We start from the raw sequence: 21407 nt of genomic DNA on the forward strand, positions 1-21407 counted from the left end.
GTGGACTTAAAAATTTTTTTAATGTTTATTTTTGAGCGAGAGAGAGAGACAGAGTGCAAGCGGGGCAGGGGCAGAGAGAGAGGGAGACACAGAATGTGAAGCAGGCTCCAGACTCTGAGCTGTCAGCACAGAGCCCGATATGGGGCTTGAACCCCTGAACCATGGGCTCATGTCCTGAGCCAAAGTCAGACGCTTAACCGACTGAGCCACCCAGGCTCCCCAACAACCAGTGACTTTTTTTTTTAATTTTTTTTAACGTTTATTTATTTTTGAGACAGAGAGAGACAGAGCATGAACAGGGGAGGAGCAGAGAGAGAGGGAGACACAGAATCTGAAACAGGCTCCAGGCTCTGAGCTGTCAGCACAGAGCCCGACGCGGGGCTCGAACTCATGGACCGTGAGATCACGACCTGAGCCGAAGTTGGACGCTTAACCGACCAAGCCACCCAGGTGCCCCAAGTGACTTTAAATAAAAGCAGATTACCTCCCATAACGTGGGTGGACCTCATCCAAACAGTTGAAGGTCATCAGAGCAAAAGCCGAGGTTTCCCGAAGAAAAAGGAATTCGGCCTCATGAGTGTAATATAAAAGTCCTGCCTGAATTTCTAGCTTGCCAGCCTGCCCTACAGATTTCAAACTTGCCAACACCACCCCCTCCCCGGGCAAGTGAGCCAGTTCTTTAAATTCCACTCTTTTTCTCTTAACCCCAAGGCTTTTTGTCTGCAAAGCCCCTGTTCTGTCCTCCACACAATGCAGCCTCCCAGACCCCAGAGTCATAAGATAAGCCAAGAGTGACCGGGACGTAGTCTCTTGAGGACCTACTGGAGGAGGATTTGATGAGATCAGGTGCGTGAAGAAAAGTGCTGTTTCTGTCTTTTTTTTCTTTAATTATAGTGTTGTAATTTTATTATTATTATTTTTTTAAGTTTATTTACTTTGAGAGAGTGCCTGCATGTGCTCACACACATATGCTCAGGGGAGGGGGAGAGAGAGAGAGGGAGAGAGAGAATCCCAAGCAGAGCTCGACACAGGGCTCAATCTCATTGAACTGAGAGATCACTTGATCGCTTGATCAAGTCAAGAGTTGGATGCTTAACTGACTGAGTCACCCAGGCACCCCGGAAGTGCTGCTTCTGAGAAGGAGGAAGGGAAGATGTCAGGAAGATGGGGTGAGCAAGGAGAAAAGAGGATGTGGTAGAAAATCACACTTAATGCTCAGTGAGCGCTTCTTATGTGTCAGACACTGTCTTGAATGCTTTCCTGATATTAATTTCATTTTTGGGGTATGGAAACAGACGCCCAAGATCACACGGCTGGTTAAAGGCAGGCAGCGCACGTCCAGAGCCCAAAACTTAACCAGTGTTGTGCACAGGGAAAGAACGGGGATAGAAAGAGGCACCACTCTTCTGATGGGGGCTAAAAAAGAAGAGGCCGGACGAAGTTAGAGCTTCTAAAGCCAAGGCCCTGTTCTATTGGGCTGGGCTCCTCCTCAGAATTAACACAAAAGTTCTGGGATCTTCTGGACCCCACGACACAAAGAAAACGTCTCTGATAATCCATCTGTGCCTAAAACCACTGTGATGGTGCACTAGTTAAGAATGTGTGACCTACACGTAGGAGAATCTCTCTGAGTGATGGTGCCTTCGGCTACAAAGTTATGTAGGTATTTCATATAATAAGAAGCCTGGAGGCAGGCAGTCCCTGGAGTGGTGTCATCAGCTTCCTGATGTCTCCAAGAAATCAGGACCTTGGCATCCTTACATTTTATCATCCTCAGTGTATGGACTTTTTAGCCTTGGGTTTGTTTCCTCTTGGTTACAGAATGGCTGCCAGAGCTGCAGAGCTCACAAAACCATCTTCAGGGCAGATGGCAGGTACACACCACCTAGATCTCCTTCCCAGACTTCCCCTAAGTCCTCTTGGGCAGAACTGAGTCCTAAGCCCACAAGCAGCAGAGAGAATTAGCTCCTTTGGTGTAGAACAATCATGGGTCACCATCTGGGGCTGGGGGAGAGGCCCATGTTTCCGTGCAGGTTGCAGCCTGAACAAAATGTGGGTTCTTGAAAGAAGGGAGGGTGGCTGATGGATAGGAAACCAACTGTGTCTGTCACAGAAGTCCCCTGTCCCAGTCCACAGGGCTCTTTCAGGTCCATGGTTCTGATGCCACAGGACACACTTGTCACACAGGAATTTCAGCCAAGACTAGGAGCCCTGGGCTCCCAAGCATACTCAGCAGCCTCTTCTTGAGTTTTGCAAGGGTGTTGACAGGGAGCTGGTCACAGTCTCAAAAGAATATCGGGACCAACAGGCCCACTACTTCTCATACCTACTCACCTCCCATCCTGTTCTCTTCCCAGAATCCTAGCAAAATATTCTCAAAGATGAGACCTTGGGGATAACAGAGAAATAAATGCCTTTCTCACAGCTTCCTCTGTCGGCCAGTTAACACAAACCCATCTCTAGGCTTGTCTGTCTTCATGCCTGTGGTGGTTGGGGGGACAGGGACAGTAATGCAGTTCTCAATAAATCACCACACCACTGTCACAGTGGAAAGAACAGTATATGGTAGGTAGGAGGCCTGGGCCCCATCTCTACTCTGGAACCCAATGTCTTCATCACTAAAATTGTTTAGAGGAAATGCGGTAAAGTTGGGATGGGAGAATTCCATGCAGTTTGCAAACTAGTTATGGAGGCCTCGGCAAATTCCCGAGCAAAATGCCCCAGTCAGACTTTTCCTACTGGACTGTGAGGTTAGGAGACACAGGGAAATGGGGAGGGGGGTGTAATATGTGCTGTAGGCTTCCAGGTGCAGATGTGAAAGTTTCCAGTCCAGCTCTGTGATTACACAAGACGGAGGACGGGGTGAGAGGGAGGGGGTGCGGGTGGTGGTGGGGCTGGGGGATCAGTTAAGAAATAGCAGAGGTTGGGGCGCCTGGGTGGCTCAGTGGGTTAAGTGTCTGACTTCGGCTTAGGTCATGATCTTACAGTTTGGTTTGTGAGTTTGAGCCCCACATCAGACTCTTTGCTGCCAGCACAGAGCCTGCTTCAGATCCCTGTCCCTTCTCTCTGTCCCTTCCCTGCCCACTCTCTCTCTCTCTCTCAAAAATAAACACACACACACACACACAAAAGAAATAGCAGAGGATATGTAAAGTCACATTTTAGGGGTAGCTGGGTGGCTCAGTCGGTTATGCATCTGACTGCAGCTCAGTACAGGATCTCACGGTCCGTGAGTTCGAGCCCCACATGGGGCTCTGTGCTGACAGCTCAGAGTCTGGAGCCTGCTTCACATTCTGTGTCTCCCTCTCTCTCTGCCCCTCCCCTGCCCTCTCTCTCTCTCTCTCTCTCCCTCAAAACTAAATACACATTGGGGGTGCCTGGGTGGCTCAGTCAGCTACGCGTCTGACTTGGGCTCAGGTCATGATCTCACAGTTCGTGAGTTTGAGCCGCGCATCGGACTCTGTGCTGACAGCTCAGCCTGGAGCCTGCTTTCCGATTCTGTTCTCTCCCTCTCTTTCTGCCCCTCCCCCATTCATGCTTTCTCTCCGTCTCAAAAATAAACATTAAAAATTTTTTTTTTAAAAAGTCACATTTTAGTTTCTATAACAAGTGTTCTTCACTGGGTCCACCAATCACAGACTGCACCCTGTAATTCAGACTCCGTGAACTTGGGTTGAAAAATATTACGATTTTCCTGCCACTTGCTGCCATGTCCTCGGTTCTGAACAGAGGCTGCAGACTAAGGTCATATGAGCAGCATCGATAGGAAGCACAGAGCTTTTCATTCCCCTCTACAGTTGCTTCGGTTATCTTGAAACATCGTTCATGCTCATTTCTACTTCAGATTTGTGGTTTATCAGGCTCACGGCTAGATCTTGTTATTTAATGCGTTAATAAAGAAACCCATGAATTACAACATCACACATTTAAATGTTTTCACAACTGTATTTCAACATAACTGGCTTCTGCTGTAATCCTGTGTATTTCAATTTATGTTTATGAAAATATTGTTTTGAGAAGGGATCCAAGGCACAGAAAATGGTTAGGAGTCCCCCACCCAGAGGTGCCTTGTTGTCACTGGCCCAGAGTGAGGGCAGAGGTGCCACATCTGCAGGAGGGATTAGATGGGAATTCCCAGGAAATCTCCGGGTAGGGGACCAGGGGTGAGGCCTCCATGGTGACATCTCACTGAGATCTTCGATTTGGTTGAATGGTGTCGGGTCTCTGCTGCCCGTTGTGAAAAGGGAGAAAGTCACTAGCTTCTTACCTTAAATCACAGGAGGATTTAGGGAGGATCACAGAGCCCGGAGCTCACTGTGGATTAGAGGGAGGGGGGCACCCCAGCAGCACTAGTGCTTAGGGAATTGTTTCAACTGAACTTAACGACACAAAAGCCTAGAGTGGGGAGAACAGGCGGGAAGACATTCCTCCCTCCTCAGAAGTGAGTTTCCCACACCCTGGTGGGGAACCAAAGCTATCTCTCTGTGCCAGGGGAAAGCTGATCCCTTCCCCTTTCAAACAAGCCTGCAGCCCCTCAGGCACTGGGTCATTCACCCACCGGGCTCTTCCCGGCAGGGACAGTTCCAGCCTCCCATCAGCTGCCCCTCACTGGGAACAGCGCCACCCCTAACACACCAGGCAAGCCCTGGCCTGGGTGACACCGGTGGCCGGGCCCCGGCTGTAGGCCCCAGTGGCCTTGGGAGAAGAGTTGCACATTGACAAGGACACCCTTCCTTTCACAGGAGGAGATCCAGCGTGCTGTTACTGAACTGTCTCCAGTCCCTGAGTTTGGCTTCCCTATCTCTGTCAGGAAATTTCAAGCTTCCCTGCCTATCGCAGGCAAATCCCAACCTGGTCCACCAACAGGAGGGACACAGAGACTCGTCAGAGGTCCTGCAGGCCGATTCTGAGAGTAGCTGAGCCCAGTCCCCCAGCCATCCTATAATTGGACTCGTTTCCTGTCCCTCCAGCCATGTGCCCAATAGGCGAGGCCAGAATCCATGAACCCCTTCCCACTGCCCGGCATTGTCACACCTCCCTTTGGAGAAACTTCCCGGGTTTGAGAGGATTGTAGGGAAGGGGTTGAAGTGACACACAGAAGTTTAATTCTGGGCTGGGGAGGGACTGGAGGGACACTGGGATGATCGGCAAAGGCCTGGGAGTTTGAAAGCCTAGAAATTTTCGGGGGAGCAACTCTAAGACGCAGGCCAGGGCCACCTGCTTCTGCTTCCTGCTGTTCTCTGCCCTTGATCCTATGCAGTCTGGTGGGGGCAGAGACATGATCGGCAGGACCCTGGGACGACATGTGGCCATTCACAGATAGCTGTCCCAAGCAGGGCTCACAGTGTGCTATGGGGAGGGGAGGCAGAACCACACGGACTGTAACAGACTGTAGCTACCGCCCACAGAGGGCCTGGGGCAGAGGGAGGAAAACACCCATTCTCTTAGGGAGGATTATGGAGAACTTCTTCTCCCATCCAAGTACTAACCAGGCCCGACCCTGCTTAGCTTCCGAGATCAGATGAGATCCGGCGCGTTCAGGGTGGTATGGCCATCGATGGAGAACTTCCTTCTTGATGGCGGCCTGAGGCAGAGTCTCGAAGGCTAAGGAGGATTTTCCTAAGTGAGGAGGGGGGTGAAGGACCTCCTAGGCAGAGGCTCTGCAAGAAGCTCCCCCACCTGGGGAGCAGTCCTGGGACTTGTGCCCTGGGCTTCGCTGCGCAAATGGGGGCTGTGTGTGTGATGGCTCTCAGGAGATGGGGTCTTGTGGTTAAGGACATTTGGCAAGTTCAGGGTTAATGTTGAGCAGACCTCTTTACTGAAGGACTTGTCAGAACCTTTAACCTGTTCATGTGCAGAGTGAGCCCCGTGGTGTATCCCAGGACTGGTGGTCTGGCAAGTCACGCTGGGGGAAGGAAAATAGGAGGCAGTAGGAGTACATGATGTTCGGTAGGATGCAAGGGGCTTTGAATGCCAGGCCAAGGACACTGGACTGTGTCCTTGGGACCAGTGAGGAGTCTCAGAAGGCTGAAAGATTTAACTGAGGGATTTTGTCTCAGGGGACTTGGGGCAGTTTAGTACCCAGCAAGGTGAGGGCTGTGGCAGGACATGGCCAGCCCCTCTCTCCTTGACGGCAGGTTCACCCTGTGGGAGAGGAAGCAGAATCCATGGACATAGGCAGAGAAGTTCAGAGAGACAGGCTAGAAGGTACAGAAGGCTGAGCCACCATTGAATCCAAGTGTGGGTTAAGTGTCTTGGGCCCAGTGGTCAAGGCTGCTCGGTTCAAATCCGGACCCCCCTACTCCCTGGCTGTGGGTATCAGACCCTATCTCCCTGGGACCTCAAGCTTTTTGCTTCTCTTTTTTTAAAAGTAGACATTGTTTCTTTAGAGCAATTTTAGGTTTGCAGAAAACTCATTCCAAAGTACAGAAAGTTCTATATACTCCCTCCCCAACACTCCTCCCGCCCCTGCCTCACAGTTACCCTATTATTAACAGGTTGCATCAGTGTGGTCCATTTGTTACAAGTGAGGAACCAATACTGATACATTATTATTAACTAAAGTCTATGGTTTATTTGAGGGTTCACCCTGTGGTGTTCAGTTCTGCTGGTTTTCACTAACGCATGATGTGATGTGTCCACCATTATAGTCTCAGAACAGTTTCACCCCCCTAAAAGTGCCCCGGGCCTCAGTCTTCACTTCTGTAAATGAGTGCGTGAAGCCCATGTTAAGTCCCCGGTTGCAGGCCTCTTGACAAATGGTACTGAACCCAACGAAATGTCTTTCTAAATAAGGTCTGGCGTCCATCAGAATCCCTGGGCATGGGTCAGGGAGGTCTTCATTAAATGTTCTCAGGTCTCAGCTTCAGACCTGCTAAATCAGAGTGTCTGGAGTAGGGCCCAGGAATCTGCATTTAACCCCAGGCCCCAGGGCGGGAACAAGGCCAGGCTCCTGGCTCCTTCCCTGCGCGTGGGAATTTGTTCTTGCCAAAGCTCTTCAAATGTAAACAGAAAAATCCTATCCACTGTCAGGTTAAAGCTCAGGAGAGATGTATCATTCCCAAGAGGAGGCCGGAGTGGAACAGTTTTCCAGAAAGCCCGGAAAAAGCCCGTTTCTGCCTTCTGCAGCTCCCAGTCAGCAAGCCTGCTATTGTTTCGTATCTTGATTGCTTATCACTCACCCAAAATAACCTGCATGTAATGTCTCACCAGCTGCAGCTCTCTGCAACTCCCTTAATTTAGCAGCCAAACACGTCTGGCTCGGCAACAGAGCGCGGGGCCCAGGAAGGAGCCCCTCCCTCGTGGCCATCGGTAGTGGGTCCAGTAGTGTCCTCCCTGAATCCGTGTCCATCCAGAACCTCAGAATGGGACCTTATTTGAAAACAGGGTCTCGGTAGATGTAATTAGCAAGGACCGAGATGAGATCAGACAGGATTAGGGTGAGCCCTAAATTCAATCACTGGTGTTCTTATAAGAACAGGCGAGGCCAGACAGATACGCGGAGGGCAACAGGCCACGTGAAGACAGGGGCAGAGACTGGAGTGATGTAACTGCAAGCCAAGGAACACCAACGGTTCCAGAAGCCACCAGCAGCTGAAGAGAAGCAAGGCAGGATTCTGCTCTGAATCTTCAGAGGGAACATGGCCCCTCTGACACCTTGATTTCAGACTTCCTGCGAGCAGAGCTGTGAGGGCATAAAGTCCTGCTGTTTTAGGCCATCCGGTTTGTGGGGATTTGTCACAGCAGCCTTAGCGAACGAATAAGCCGTCACTGCCCAGACCCCCTGCCCTGGCTCAGTCCGCCCCTCAGCCCGAAGGAAGGACCCCACACATAGGCAATTCTCCAGACTGGCATTTTAATGTGGCTGGTTGTGATCAGAACTGTTTTCTCCCAGCCAACATCCCTGAATTCTGCATGTACTAGGCCTGTTTCCTACCACAAGGACAAGGGCCCTGTGTCCTCCGCCTGGAAGGCTATAATCCAAGAAGAGCTGAAACTGTAGTAGTGACAAACAGACATCAGTCCCAGGGGCAGTGTCTGGCAGGTGGTGCTGGGTTGTGGTCCCTGGGCTCAGCTAAGGGTGAGGCTGGGCAGGTCACTGCAGCTTCATGCCACACCGGCGCCGTGAGTCCTTCCGGGCAATGGGGCTGAAGTTCACAATCTCCTTGTAGATGTGCTCTGAGAAACACAGGGTGGCCCGAGGTGTGAGGTGGGGGGGGGGGGGGGGGGCGGGTGCCCAGAGCAAAAGAGAGGCCCCCTCCCCGGATGTAACGTGGAGCAGAAGTCAGCTAAGGGAGTAAGAAATGCACACAGGAGACAATATCTGCTCAGAGAGAAGGAGGTGTTGATAGTGATCCAGGAGGGCGGTGGGGTCGCCAGAGGCCATGCATGGAAACCGTGGAGGCAAAGGAGAGAGAGGACGAACCCGAGGCCCCCAGCTCTTACGCTTCCATTCATCCACTGTGAGTTTCTCATGTTCTAAGGAGTCATCAAATGGCTGCGGGGCCTCTGTCTCCTCCTCTGGGTCTCGGAAGGGTTCAAAGAAGGGGTGGGCGAGGGCCTGCGAGGCCGTCAGACGCTTGTCCACGTCCAGCTCCAACATCTTCTCTAGCAGGTCTGTGGCTGCAGCGACAGAACACTCATCTCACATCCCAGGCCTGGGAGAGCCCGCCCGCTGGGACAGACGTCAGAGGCCCGTCAGAGACCCGTGGAAGGCAGGGCCCAAGACTCACCCTGGGGGCTGGCCCGTGGGAAGAGCTGAGAGAAATCCTTCTTGGGGCTCTGTGGCAGGGACTGGATGTAGGATTTGGCCTGGAAGACAGAGAAGCACTGAGTAATCTCCATCTGTCAGCCCCTCGGGCTCAGGACTTGGGGTACAGAGCAGGGGGGACCCCAGAAACGCCCCGGAACTGGGCTGAAGGCTCAGGCCAAAGCCCAAAGTGGGATGAAGGCAAGAGCATCTGCCAGGGCAAAAAGGAGGCAACGGGGGAGCCCTCCTTCCCAAAGGCCCACAGCCCACCTGACCCCTGGTTAGCCAAGTGCACAGCCGAGGCCAGTCTAGACCCATTTGCCACTCACTGCTTTGTCATTCAACTTCTGCACAAACTCTGCACCCGGCACCCCGGTCACTTTCAGGATCTGGGACAGCTGGTCCAGGTCTTGGCAGTGGGTTAAGGCTCCGCCTCACTCTCTGCTGGTAGATCTGAGGCTGCCCTTCCCGCCACCCTTCCGTCACTCCCACCCAGGCCCCATGGCAACGAGCCAGGCTCCAGACGTGCCTTCCTTCCGGGGAGGACACAGGTCTCTGGAAGGCTTCCCACCCACCAGGCTGGGTTAAGAGTCCTTCGCCACAAATGTTCCTGGATACGACCCCTTTCCAGCTCCCGTCCCGCCCAGCCACCTTCATCCCCTTCTTCATCACCGTCCCCCCTGCCGCACACTGAGTTCAGCAGTGCAGACTCCACATATTCTCCTCCTGCACAGCACACAGGGGCTCAATTAGTGTGTGTGATGCCAAAGCATGATGTATTTTCTACATGGTGCCGGAATGACAGGTGGTGCTTTTCATCAATTCCCTTACCTGCATTTTAAAATTGTTCTAGAGTCGGAGGGCACCTGGGTGGCTCAGTCAGTTAAGCATTTGACTTTTGATTTCAGCTCAGGTCATGATCTTTTGGTTCATGAGCTCAAGCCCTGCATCAGGCTCTGCACTCTCAGTGCAAAGCCTGCTTGGGATTCTCTCTCTCTCTCTCTCTCTCTCTCTCTCTCTCTGTCTCCCTCTCTCTCTCTCTCTGTCTCCCTCTCTGCCCCTCCCCGGCTCTCTCTCTCTCAAAAATAAATAAATACGCATTAAAAATAAAATAATACAGTTGTTCTAGAGTGAGCAGGTACCACTTCTGCAATAACAACAAAAAAAAGAGGGATTAAAGTAATAAAGTGTCTGTTGAAGGAATGAATCCCTGGATGGAGGTGGGCTTTTCCAGCAAAGGATACAATCTTTCCCCTTGAACAGAGTTTTCCCCGTCAGCATCTCTGCCATGATACAGCCCACAGACCAGATGTCCACTGCAGAGGGAGGGAGGAAGCATCACCTGGACCAGCTGACCAGGACCCGGCAGTCAGTCGACCCAAAGGAACTACAACGGCCCTGGAGAAGCTTCCAGAGAAGATCCCCAGCCCCTGCCACCCCCGAGCAGCTGGCCACTGACCAGTCTGGTTGTAGTGCATCCAGCTGAGGATCACCTCAGGGGCCCGGTACCAGCGGGTCACCACATAGCCGGTCATCTCAGCATCTGCGTGCCGGGCCAGCCCAAAATCCAAGATCTATGACTCGCGGGACAGAGGGACAAAGAGTTGCTGCAGACAGTCCTGGAGCAGCTTTTGGGGGCTCCCAGGGGAGAGGGGCCCACCCCAACCCGCCCCAGCCCACGCCCACTCACCTTCAGCTCACAGTCCTCGTTTACGGCCAGGTTGCCCGGCTTCAGGTCCTAGATGAGAGGAGAGAGGAAGCACTGGGCCAAGAGGCAGAGATGGGAGCCTGCCCCCGCCCCTCTCTGGGTGTTGGTCTCCTCGTGTGTAAAATGACGGCTGCACCAGGTGTCCTCCTGGGCCCATCCAGCTCTAAGATACTCCTGATTCCTGGAACCTGAAACAGCTCAAGGCTTGCTTCATTTGCAGCACCCAGAAAGTTCCCCAGAACACAACATTCTTCTGAGCAGGCCTTCCTGGGCCAAGGCTGGGGGGGAAATATCCACACGCCAGGTTTCAGAGGACTCTCGCCTCCCCACTCCTTTCCTCCTCCCCGGCTGTGGAGAATCCTTCCATGGTGTGGAGGGTGGAGGGGCCTCTGAGCACCGGAGCAGAGAGAGCACTCACCCTGTGGACGACCCCAGCTGAGTGGATGTACTGTGTGAGAGAGAGGGAGAGAGTGCAAAGGGTGAGTCCGGCACCCGGCTTTCACACCAGGTGGTTCAGGCTGGCTCCAAACCTCCTCTTCCCTGTCACAGGGTGCTCTCCCAGCCCCCAAGTCCTGGTGTTCTCCAAACCTCAGGTGTCAACACCAAGGCGCCCCCCTCGGTCACCTTCCGGGCCCCCACGCACCTTAAGACCCTTGAGCATCTGATACACCAGGTACTGGATCTTGTCCTCACTGAACTCCATCCCCATGATCTTCTGCAGGTCTGTCTGCATGAAGGGCATCACCAGGTAGCTGCAAGGCACGAGAGCTTCTTGACAGTCCCCAGTCCCACCCAGCCCCAGGCCTGAGATCACAGGAGGTGCAAAGGAGCTGGGGCAGAGCACAGGCCTTAGAGGTGGCCTCCGTGTGCAAGAACCAGCCCCCGCCATAGCCAGCCGGACCTCCACACGGGCCTCCTGGCTTCTGGCCCCCAGCCTGGCCACGGTGGCCACCCAGCTGGCAGAGCTCAGGGTAAGCATTCTAGCTGGAGCGTGCTCAGGAAAACCAAATGGAGCTGTGTTCCCTCTCTTCAAAGGTGCCCTCGCCTTGCCCCCTTCCACGCCCCACAGAAAGCCACAGCTGTGACTTAGAAACATCTGTCAGAGTTCCCCTCTGCTTCTGTTCAAATACTTTTTCCCCCAGAGGGTCATGCCCAGCTGGGAGAACTCCACAAACAACCAAGGATGTGTGCCCTTCCAAGAAGGAAATAATAAAACATTTTATTTTTATTATTATAGAAGGGCAGAAGAAGGAAGAAGGAGTAGCTGAGCCATTGTACCTTCCTGTGGGATTGCAAAACAGGTCAAGGTCAGCAAAATACAGCTGTTGCTCAAGGTAGTAACAGCAACGTCCAGAACAAAATATGATTTAAAAAGGAATATCAAAGGGGTGCCTGGGTGGCTCAGTCAGTTAAACATCCGACTCTTGATTTCTACTCAGGTCATGATCTCCCGATTTGTGAGATCGAGCCCTGCATCGGGTTCTGCGCTGACAGCACAGAGCCTGCTTGGGATTCTCTTCCTCTGCTCCTCCCCAGCTTGCTCTCTCTCTCTCTCTCTCTCTCTCTCTCTCTCTCTCTCAAAATAAATAAATAAACTTAAACACAATTTTTAAAAAGGAATATTAAAAAAAAAAAGGATGTGATGAAGGCCATCTCTATGAGCCTGTGATTTTCTGAAACTTTCTTTTACCTGATCATCCGCCCTCCCCCATGGGGGACCCTGCTTCATGCACAGTCCCCTCCCCAGTGTTGTCTTTCACCTCTACATGGACCCTGGTTCTTTCTTCTCTGGTGACAAACTTGAAGTCTCACCATGCTAGAACCACCTTCCCTTGACTTGGTTCTTCAAATAACTACCCTTTCTCCCTCCTTCCCTCCCCAGCCAAACTTCTAGAAAGAGTGGTCCACACCTCTTGACCCACTGCCTTAACTTCCAATCCCTTAACAATCTGGTGTCTGCTTCAGCCCCTCCGAAACGGCTCAGATCAAGATCACCAATGACCGCCCCCCTCCCCACACACACACCTGTGGCTCCCTTTCTTCCTATTGGAACTCTTGCAGTCTGACACCTCCTCAAGATTCTCTGTTGATCTCTTAATCAACAGTATTATACCATGTTCTACCCTAGCCCAGACCTTCCTGGGCTCCAGATGTGTTTGCAACTGCTGATTAAACACTGGAACGTTCATAGGCTCCTCAAAAGTAGTGTCCAAAATGGAGTTCGTTCTTTCTCCCAACGTCTGTTCTTCCTCCACTTTGTATTTCAAGCAGGAGCCTGGCATCTTGACCTACACCCCCCTCTCCCAGCCACTGCGTCCCAACAGATAGGGCCTTTTGACAGGTCTCAGGTCTGCTCTTTGGCATCCCATCACCTCTGCCTTATTTAGATCAAGGTCTGGGTCTGGGACACTACTCTCCAGGCTCTCTCTCCCGCCACAGTGCACCCCAAAATCTTATCTGACCACATCACCCCAATGTTCAAATCCTCCCTGGACTTGAGGCTGCCTGTGGGATCAAGTGTGGACTCTTCCCTTGACCAAACGAGCCACTGGCCTTCACTAGCCACAGTGAACTTATCAATATCGCCCCAACGGTCCAGTCTCTTTCATGCACCATGGCCTTTGTCCATGCAGTTCCTTCTGCCCGGAATGCTTTTGGCACCTTTACTGCAGGCAAACATCTACTCACCCTTTGGGGTTGAGTTCAAGCTTCCTCTGTGAAGCCCCCTGAGGCAGCATACAGTCCCAGCACTTGACCATACATAGAGCACCGACCACACTACTGTGAGTATTCATTTAGAGACTACACCCCCACCCTTCCTGGGGGGCTGGTCCACTTTAAATTCCCCACGTTAAGCCCAGCAGCTGGCTTTATAGGAAAAAAACTCCATTCGGAATCACTGCATTAAATTTAAAACAAAAGCATCCTAACAAAAAGACCTTCAGCTGCATTTGAAATAGGGTCAGTTCAGGGAGCCTGGGTGGCCCAGTCGGTTGAGCATCTATATGACTCTTGATTTCGGCTCAGGTCATGATCCCACAGTTCGTGAGTTTGAGCCCCGCGTGGGGCTCTACAAGGACAGCATGAAGCCTGCTTGGGATTCTCTCTCTTCTCTCTCTGCCCCTCCTCCTGCTTTTGCTCTCTCTCTCTCTCTCTCAAAAATAAATAAGTAAACTTAAAAAAAAGAAAGAAAGATTGGGAAAAAAAGAAAGACTCCATCTTCCTAAAGATTCCTACGTTTTAGACCAGGCACTGGTCTAAATTTTCTGGTTCTATGTGACTGTCAAACACCCCGTCAGCCAGAGGCAGCCAAGCCTTCCCGCTCCTCGCTCCATGCCCAGACCCACACCTGGGACCCCACAGAATGGCGAGGTAAGCCAGTGCAGATCCTGTGAGGACTGGCAAGGAGGTCTTGGTTGTATTAAAGCGGGTAGTAAGCGAAGCCGACAAGCAGACAGCTCTGTGTCAGTCAAGAACCCCGCTAAGCCCCTCCCACCTCTTCCTGCCTGCCTTTCTCTCCACCCTTGGCTGGATCCAGACAGAATCCAGACAGAATCACGCATTAGTGGATGGCCCAAAGGGACTAGCAGGACAGGAAGCCCCCCTACCCAGAAGAGAGAAATCTGGACTCTCCCCCAGCTTGCTCCCAAGGGGCAAGTAAGGCCTGCAGATGCCCCGGAACCCAGTGGAGCCCAACTCACAAGTCATGGAAGCCGCGCAGGGAGGAGGCTGGGGTGAAGACATCCAGGAGCCCGATGACCTGGGGAGAAGGTTGTCAGTGAGGCTGGGCAGCCACCACAGCCCTCTCTCCCCCCAGCCCCGGGGCCCCAGCCATGCCTATGACCACCAGCCCTTTCCTAATACACCGTCTCCAGCAGGAGGCAGGCTCCTGGCCTTCTCAGAAGCAGTAAAAAGGGGCAGAAGAGGAATCCAGGAGCAAGATCACCTGTGGCTGGGGGCCATGGGGAGGGGCTGGCTGAAGAGCAACAGGGCTTAAAACGTGCCCAATGTTTTGAAATCATTATTTTAAATGTTCACCCTCCAACCTAGGTATCCTGTTCCAAAGCCCAGTTGCTAGGCCCAGAGCTGGGTGACTAGCTTTCCCAGCTGCTTCTGTCAGACAAGATGCTCTCATAATTCTGCACTGAGGCCCCAGAGCGTAGGTTCAAATCCTACCTCTGCCACTGACTAACCATATGACCTCTTAGTCTTTCTGTGCCTCAGTTTCCTCTTCTGTACCTGGGAGTAATAGTACTTAACTCTTGTAATACGGTGAGGATTAACAAATCAGCTTCTGCAAAGCTCCGAGAAGAGCACTTGGCACACAGTAGGTGCTCAACTGTCTGTGGTTATTGTTGTTATTATCAGGGCCACGTGTGCAAATACATTAACCAGGATGGGGGGCACCACAGCTCTGAGACCTCAGAACAAATGACAAAGCGCCTCTGTGCCCATGCAACAGTATGTTTGTGCACCTCGCAAAGCTCCTTTTGCTCCACTGCCAAAACTACCCTTTTCACCCTTCCTGGGAAGTAGGCAGGGCAGGTCCTGGCGCCTGGCTTTAATGAGGTGAGGAACAAGAGTGGGAGGGGCAGGGAGGAGAGTCCCCTTCTCCTGGCCCTGTCCTGAGCTCCCTGCACCCCTCAGGCCGGGTGCCCTCCCGCCCTCCCCCCCACCCACACACACACAGGGAGGGACCTGGTCAGGACCCCTCCCTGGCTCCCCCTCCCCTTCTCCGGAGCAGCCCCCAGGCCCAGCCCTACATTCTCATGCTGCATGTGCTTCAGCAGGCGCAGCTCTCGGTAGGCCCGCTTGGCAAAGATCTCCGACTGGAAGGGCCGGCTCAGCTTCTTGATGGCCACCTTCTCCCCTGACCGCTTGTCGATGGCGGAGCTGTAGGGCACAGACAGGTGAGCGGGCTGTGGCTCTCCTGCCCAGCAGCCCCCACTCCACATCCCGGGTGGAATCTCCCAGGTCACTCGGGGGAGTCCAGGCCATCCACCCCCCCCCCCCCAAAATCCCTCCTGGCCAGGGGGCTAGGCTGGGAGGCATGGAGCCCGCGACCCCTCCCCCCCCCCCGGGGACATGGGGGAGCAGCCTCAGGTACAGTGACAGGTCAGGGGTGTCAGAGGGGACCGGTAGTAACTGACAGGGGTGCACGGAGCCTGGCGATACACAAGCTAATGCCAACAGGATCCAGAACCTGGAGGGAAGCTCACTCTTTGCAACTTGGCAAGTCGCTTCTCCCTCTTTGGGCCTCAGTGTGCCCACTTGTAACATCAGGGATTCACCTGGATGAACTCCGGGGTCCCCTATAAGGTTCAAGTCCTGGAGAAGCAGACCCAGTCCTAATTCAATCCACAGAGACCCCGCAAAGTGAGAAAAGTGAGATGGCGCCTGTAGTGGCCTCAGGCCAGCCTCTGCCAGCCTCTGCCAGCCTGAGGCTTCTTGCTCATACTCCGCTGCCCAGTCGCCTCCTCCCAGCTCCAAGCGCTGGGCTCAGGAAGAGCCCCTGCGAGGGCCTTCCAAGCCCGCAGGGACTCTGGGCCTTGGGGTCCTCGCTCAAGGCGGTTGGGCGAGCGGCCCCGAGGGCCCAGCGGCGGAAGGGACCCCCAAGGCGGGTCTGGGAAGGGATGCACCGGCCCGGCTTGTCCGGGAGGCTCCACCTGCGTCCCCGTGCCTATGCGCCCGCCACGTGTCCGGCCCGACGCCCCGCGCCCCCCGCGCCCCCCTGCGGCGCGCAGGCCCGGGGGGTCTCACCACACGGCGCCATAGGCCCCGCTGCCTACGTGCGTCGGCGACACGTAGGTCTTGGGCAGCTCCCAGGCGGTCTTGTTGACGTCCTGCTTGTAGAAGCCCTTTTTCCGGGTGAAGCTCATCCCGGGCACCCAATCTCGGTGGCCCCGGCGCGGCGCCTGCGTTCGCAGCCCGCCGGGCTCCCGGCACCCGGCCCCCGCTCGCGGTCACGGCCCGGCCCGCCCCGCCGCCAGCTCCTCCCCCGCGCGAGGGCGGGGTCCCGGCTCGCCCAGGTGCGCGGTGCAAGGCCACGCCCGGGCCTGCCCGACGGCCCAGGCGGTGTGGGGACGCGGCGGGAGACCCAGCCGGGGCGGCAGGTGCGCTGCCCTGCAGGGGCGGCGGGGGGCGGTGCAGGGGCGGCGCTGGCGGCCTGGTGGACCCCAGGGCGTCCCGCGTAGGGCGGAGCGGGACACCACAGGGTCCCCTAGGTCCTTCCAGCCCGGGACTCGGCAGGAAGATCTGCCTGGGGCTGGTGAAGACAATTTTGGAAAATCAAAACCACACCCCACAACTTTTTGATTGTGGAAAGTTTCAAAAATGCACGAAAGTAGAATAGCCCAGTGCTTCTCACATTTGAACGTGCTCACGAATCCCCTGGGAATTTTATTTTATTAAAATACAGTTTCTGATTCAGTTGATCTGGGGTGGAGCCAAGATTCTGCATTTCTAACCCGCTCCCAGGCTCCGGGGCTCTCTGGACAGCACTTCGTCCGGTGAGGTTCCAGTGAACCTGAATGACCCCAATCCTTCAGCTGCAACAATGATATCAACTCTTAGTCAATTTTGTTTTCCATCATTTTGAAGCAAAACTAGGCCTTATATAATTTCACCCATAAATATTTTTTGTATTTCTAAAAGATAACTACTCTTTAAAAAAAAATGTTGTTATTTTTGAGAGAGAGAGAGAGACAGAGTGTGTTGGGGGGGGGGGGCGGGGAGGGGAGCTCCAGAGAGAGAGGGAGACACAGAATCCCAATCAGGCTCTCAGCAGGCTCCCAGCTGTCAGCTCAGAGCCAGATGTGGGGCTTGAACCCACGAACCCTGAGATCAGGACCTGAGCTGAAGTCAGAGGCTTAACCATCTGAGCCACCACGTGCCCCTAAAAGTTAAGGACTACTCTTAAAACATAACCACAATATCATTTTTAAGCTTAAAATTAACAACGGGAATTCTGTAGCATCAACTATCCAGTCCAGGCTCAAATTTCCAGTTGGACAGTTTTTTGTGACTTCCTACTGCCCCATGAGGGCAATGATAAGCCAGGGCCTTCTGCCACCTGTGTCTGGTGGCTCATGAAGCCTGAAGAAGATTCTGTGCTGGAATTAAAGCACGGAGGCCTCCCAGAAAGCGGGGGTGGCAGTGTGGGCAGAGAATAACCACAAGAGGTCCACATGCCTGACTTATCTTAAACTGCACTGGCCTGGGGAAGGGGTGGGGACCTCTCCCTCCGTGTTGTCAAAAGGAGAGAGGGTGACTTGGAGAAGGAAAGCAACTTGCTTGTGGCCTACAGCAAGCTGGGGGTCCTCACTAGGGAGTCTGCAGGCCCCAAATCCTGTGCCACAGTCCCTCCCACAGAGTTGTGCAAATTATGCAGCATCGGGCACGGTCTGGAAAACCACCGCAGGGTGAGGACCGTGCGGAGATCCCACTGAAGTGCCCAACAGGCATTGCAGGTAAGGAATCTGCCTTATTCACGTCCGGCACACGGTAGGAGATTGAAAACTGTAGTGAGAATTAAACGGAATGGAAAAATCAGCCCATTTGAAGTGAAAAGATATTTACTGAACACTTGTGTTTGCCATGTGCCAGTCATTATTCTAAGTGTTTTACATAGACAACTCCCTTAACCCTGGTAAGAGGTCTGTGAGTCAGTACGATTATTATCCTCATGACAGAGATGAGGAACCCGAGGTACAGAGAGGTTAAGTAACTCGCTGAAGGTTGCACAGCCGGCAAGGGGCAGAGCTGGGTTGAAGAAGTGAGCACAGGGGCACCTGGTTAAGTGTCCCATTTTTGATTTCTGGTCAGGCCATGATCTCATGAGTTCGTGGGTTCGGGCCCCACATCAGGCTCTGTGCTGACAGAAGAGATCCTGCTTGGGATTCTTCCTCTCTCTGCCCCTCCCTGGCTTGAGCTGTGCCTCTCAAAATGAATCAATAAAAAGTTAAAAAAAAAAAAAAAAAAGAAGTGAGCTATGGTTCTAGAGGCTATGTTCTCAGCTCCAAGTCTATGCAGCGTCTCGGGGTTGAGAGGCCTTGCTTCTTAAAGGAGATGGTCTGCATTCCAAATCATCCCCCTCACTCACATCGTGAGGACATGTCTACTGATCAAACCATGTCTTCCTCCGCACATCCCATACTAGGGTGTCCGGCATATTCCCCACCCTCCCTGCCCCATCCTCTGCTCTGGCCCTGAGACCCTGTGGGAGGAAAAGGGAAGGGGCTGTGTGCCTGGGAGGGCTGCCAGGGGAAGGCACCCTGACGCTGAGGCTGGGGTGACGTCCTGGAAGCCAGAGGTCAGGACTGGGCGCAGGCAAGACAGAATTGTCCGGGGGACCGAGATTTCCTTCTGGGTTGAGGATCCAGTTCCCCAGGGTGGGGACAAGGCTTCTGACTCTCCCGTATGTGTCAATCACCTGAGCGTGACAGAGGTGAGCCCAGAAAGGTGAGGAACACCGGGGCTCCTGCCCAGGTGGGCACAACCCCACGAGGGCGCGAGCTGGCCACTCAGGCTGTGGCTCTGGGTGCCTCTGAAGCAATGGTCGGGAAGTGACTCAGGCCTCAGACTGATGACACTGACCCCCGCCCCCTCGGGCCCCAGCTGGGCCTGTGTTTACTCAGCAGCCGGGCGGCCTCGGACAGAAATGCCTTGGAGGATCCAGGCTGGGAAGTCACACGTGGGAGAGCAGTCACAGGGGGTGACTGAGGACGTCCTGGGTGCTCCCTCCTGCCGCCCCAGGGTTCTCTTCTCTTTCAGCCCCAAGACCCCCCTGCTCTGCTCCTCCCAGATGCTTGGCCCTGTGTTGTCATGTTAGTTTCTGCCTTCTCGAGACCGAGGCGAGGGCGTTAGGAAAACAACTTTGGAACGTGACCTGGCTTTCCACCCTGACTCTGCACTACCAGCTGTGCGGCCCTGGGCAGAGCCACCGCCCCTGTCTGGGTCTCAGTGCCCTCCTTGTAAAGCAGAAGTGAAAGGAAAGCAGGGCCAACATATCTGAAGAGTCCTGGGAGTGTATCATCCCACATGCCCGACCAGGTGGGGACCGTCGGCGCCTCCAGCCAGAGATCACTCGAAACATACCTGGGAGTGAACAAGCCAGGTCTGTTACTCGTCACAGTGAGGAACGTACACCAGGGGAACCACGGGGTGTCTTGGTAGCAGGGTGCTGGAAAGGACTCGCTATAATGTTTGGGTTTGTGTTGGGCGATTGGTGGAGGGTTTCGGGAAGCAGGACTTTGATCTGGATTAGAGGCTGTCGGGAAGTGGAGGTGACTCTGTGATTGGGGATCTTACATCTTATCTCGGAGGAGGGCCAGCTAGAAAGAGGAGAGAACTTGGTCACCGGTAGAGAAGTAGTCTTTACTCGGATTAGCTGCCCGGGGGATGTTTGGTCGTTTTTGTGGCCTGGACGCTATTCACGTTTTGTCTGTTTTCAGACGTGATTCCGGAGTGCTCTTGTGTTTGTCTCGGTCCATCACGGTGGCGGATGGCCCTGTCCGTGTTCAGCGGGAGCCACACCAGGGCCTGGCTGACGGGGCCAGGCAGCTCCCGGATGTCACGGCTGCTTTGCTTTGTCGGGATGCTATCGTTCCCCCTAGGACAGATGGAGAGACCGGGGCACCTCTTGGCCAGAGTCCCACAAGACCAAGAAGGTGGTGGATGGGGTCTTCAAACCTGTTGTCCTGCTCCAGAGTCTGCACGTTTCGCCACCAACTAGGCGGCCCAACACCAGGCAAGCACCTGTGCAGTGGCTGTCGCTGTGGTGTGGTCTCCCGGTGACGCTGTGAGCCTCCGGAGGGCAGGGGCATGGGTTTTGGGGGGATGGGTGACTGGTTTCTTAGAATGGAGACAAAGCCTCATGGGACACTGAGGCTGGCTGCCCGTGTCCCCTATCCTGGCCACCCAGACTCCATCTTGCCTCAGGCATACGGCCACTCAAATACTAGGACCCCCTCTGTCCCAAACACAGGGCCGATGACTCAAACCCTCACCACAGCTGGCCAGAAGACCTCTACGAAATGAGAAACCATGATGGGCCTGCGGCTCCTGCCGGGATGAAACAGCAAGGGGGCCCCAGAGCTCTGGTTCCAGCTTTGGGAGATTCCCCTGCTCCTTAGGGACTTCCAAAACGCCACGAAACAATCAAAATGGAGACAAAGTAGGGAATTGCAGAGGGAAGGCCATGCTTGAGGGCTGCCCTGAGGCTTGCTAGCTTAGCTAGCCTTGGACAAGTTAGCCTCTCTGAGCCTCAGTTTCCTCATCTGTAAAACAGGGCTGGTAACAAGACCCACCTCACGGGACGTCACGAGGACTAAAAGCCATGCTGGGAGAAGTGTCTAATTCAGTGGCTGGCACATGGTTGGTGGCCCCCCAGACGCTCCTTCCCCAGTGTCGTCCAGCTTTGCCTCCCGGTGCCAGACCCACACTGCTCCACCCCAGCCCCCACCCCCTGCCCCAGAAGCCACTCCCTAGGTGGCTTCTGCTCCCATCCTACTCCCTTATCATGCTTTTATTATTAATTTTAAGTGTTTATTTATTTTTGAGAGAGAGAGAGAGAGGGAAGGAGAGGCAGAGAGCGAGGGAGACAGAGTATGTGTGCTGACAGCAGAGAGCTCAGCTTGGGGCTTGAACTCATTAACCGTGAGATAATGACCTGAGCAGAAGTCGGACCCTTAACTGAGCCACCCAGGCTCTGCCTTTGATTATTTTTTAATGTTTGTATTTAAATTCCAGTTAGTTAACATACAGTGTACTACTAGTTTCAGGTGTAAAATATAGTGATTCAGCAGTTTCATGCAACACCCAGGGCTCAGCACAAGTGGCCTCCTTAACCCCCATCACCTGTTTCACCCATCCCCCCACCCACCTGCCCTCTGGAAACCATCAATTTGTTCTCTGTAGTTGAGAGTCTGTTTCTTGGTCCCCGCCCCCTCC

The 21407-nt window shown here is 53.9% G+C and overlaps 1 protein-coding gene across 2 annotated transcripts; it reads right to left on the reverse strand.

Moving 5' to 3' along the window:
* Positions 1 to 7837: 7837 nt before the first annotated feature.
* On the reverse strand, positions 7838 to 16457 carry MAPK13 (mitogen-activated protein kinase 13). 2 transcript variants are annotated; one of them, XM_027057891.2, is made up of 12 exons: positions 16218 to 16456; positions 15221 to 15350; positions 14159 to 14217; positions 11101 to 11209; positions 10876 to 10905; positions 10440 to 10487; positions 10209 to 10323; positions 9994 to 10065; positions 9079 to 9158; positions 8733 to 8811; positions 8446 to 8622; positions 7838 to 8178 (listed from the first exon to the last, which is right to left on the reverse strand). In XM_027057891.2, exons 1-12 carry the CDS (start codon positions 16334 to 16336, stop codon positions 8096 to 8098), a joined length of 1101 nt encoding a protein of 366 aa, XP_026913692.1. In that variant the 5' UTR covers positions 16337 to 16456; the 3' UTR covers positions 7838 to 8095. The 2 variants fall into 2 exon arrangements, with proteins under 2 accessions (XP_026913692.1, XP_026913693.1); XM_027057892.2 differs by lacking the exon at positions 10876 to 10905 and having other exon boundaries at positions 16218 to 16457.
* Positions 16458 to 21407: the final 4950 nt, after the last annotated feature.

This window comes from Acinonyx jubatus, chromosome B2 (genome assembly GCF_027475565.1).
Source record: "Acinonyx jubatus isolate Ajub_Pintada_27869175 chromosome B2, VMU_Ajub_asm_v1.0, whole genome shotgun sequence".
NCBI lineage: Eukaryota > Metazoa > Chordata > Mammalia > Carnivora > Felidae > Acinonyx > Acinonyx jubatus.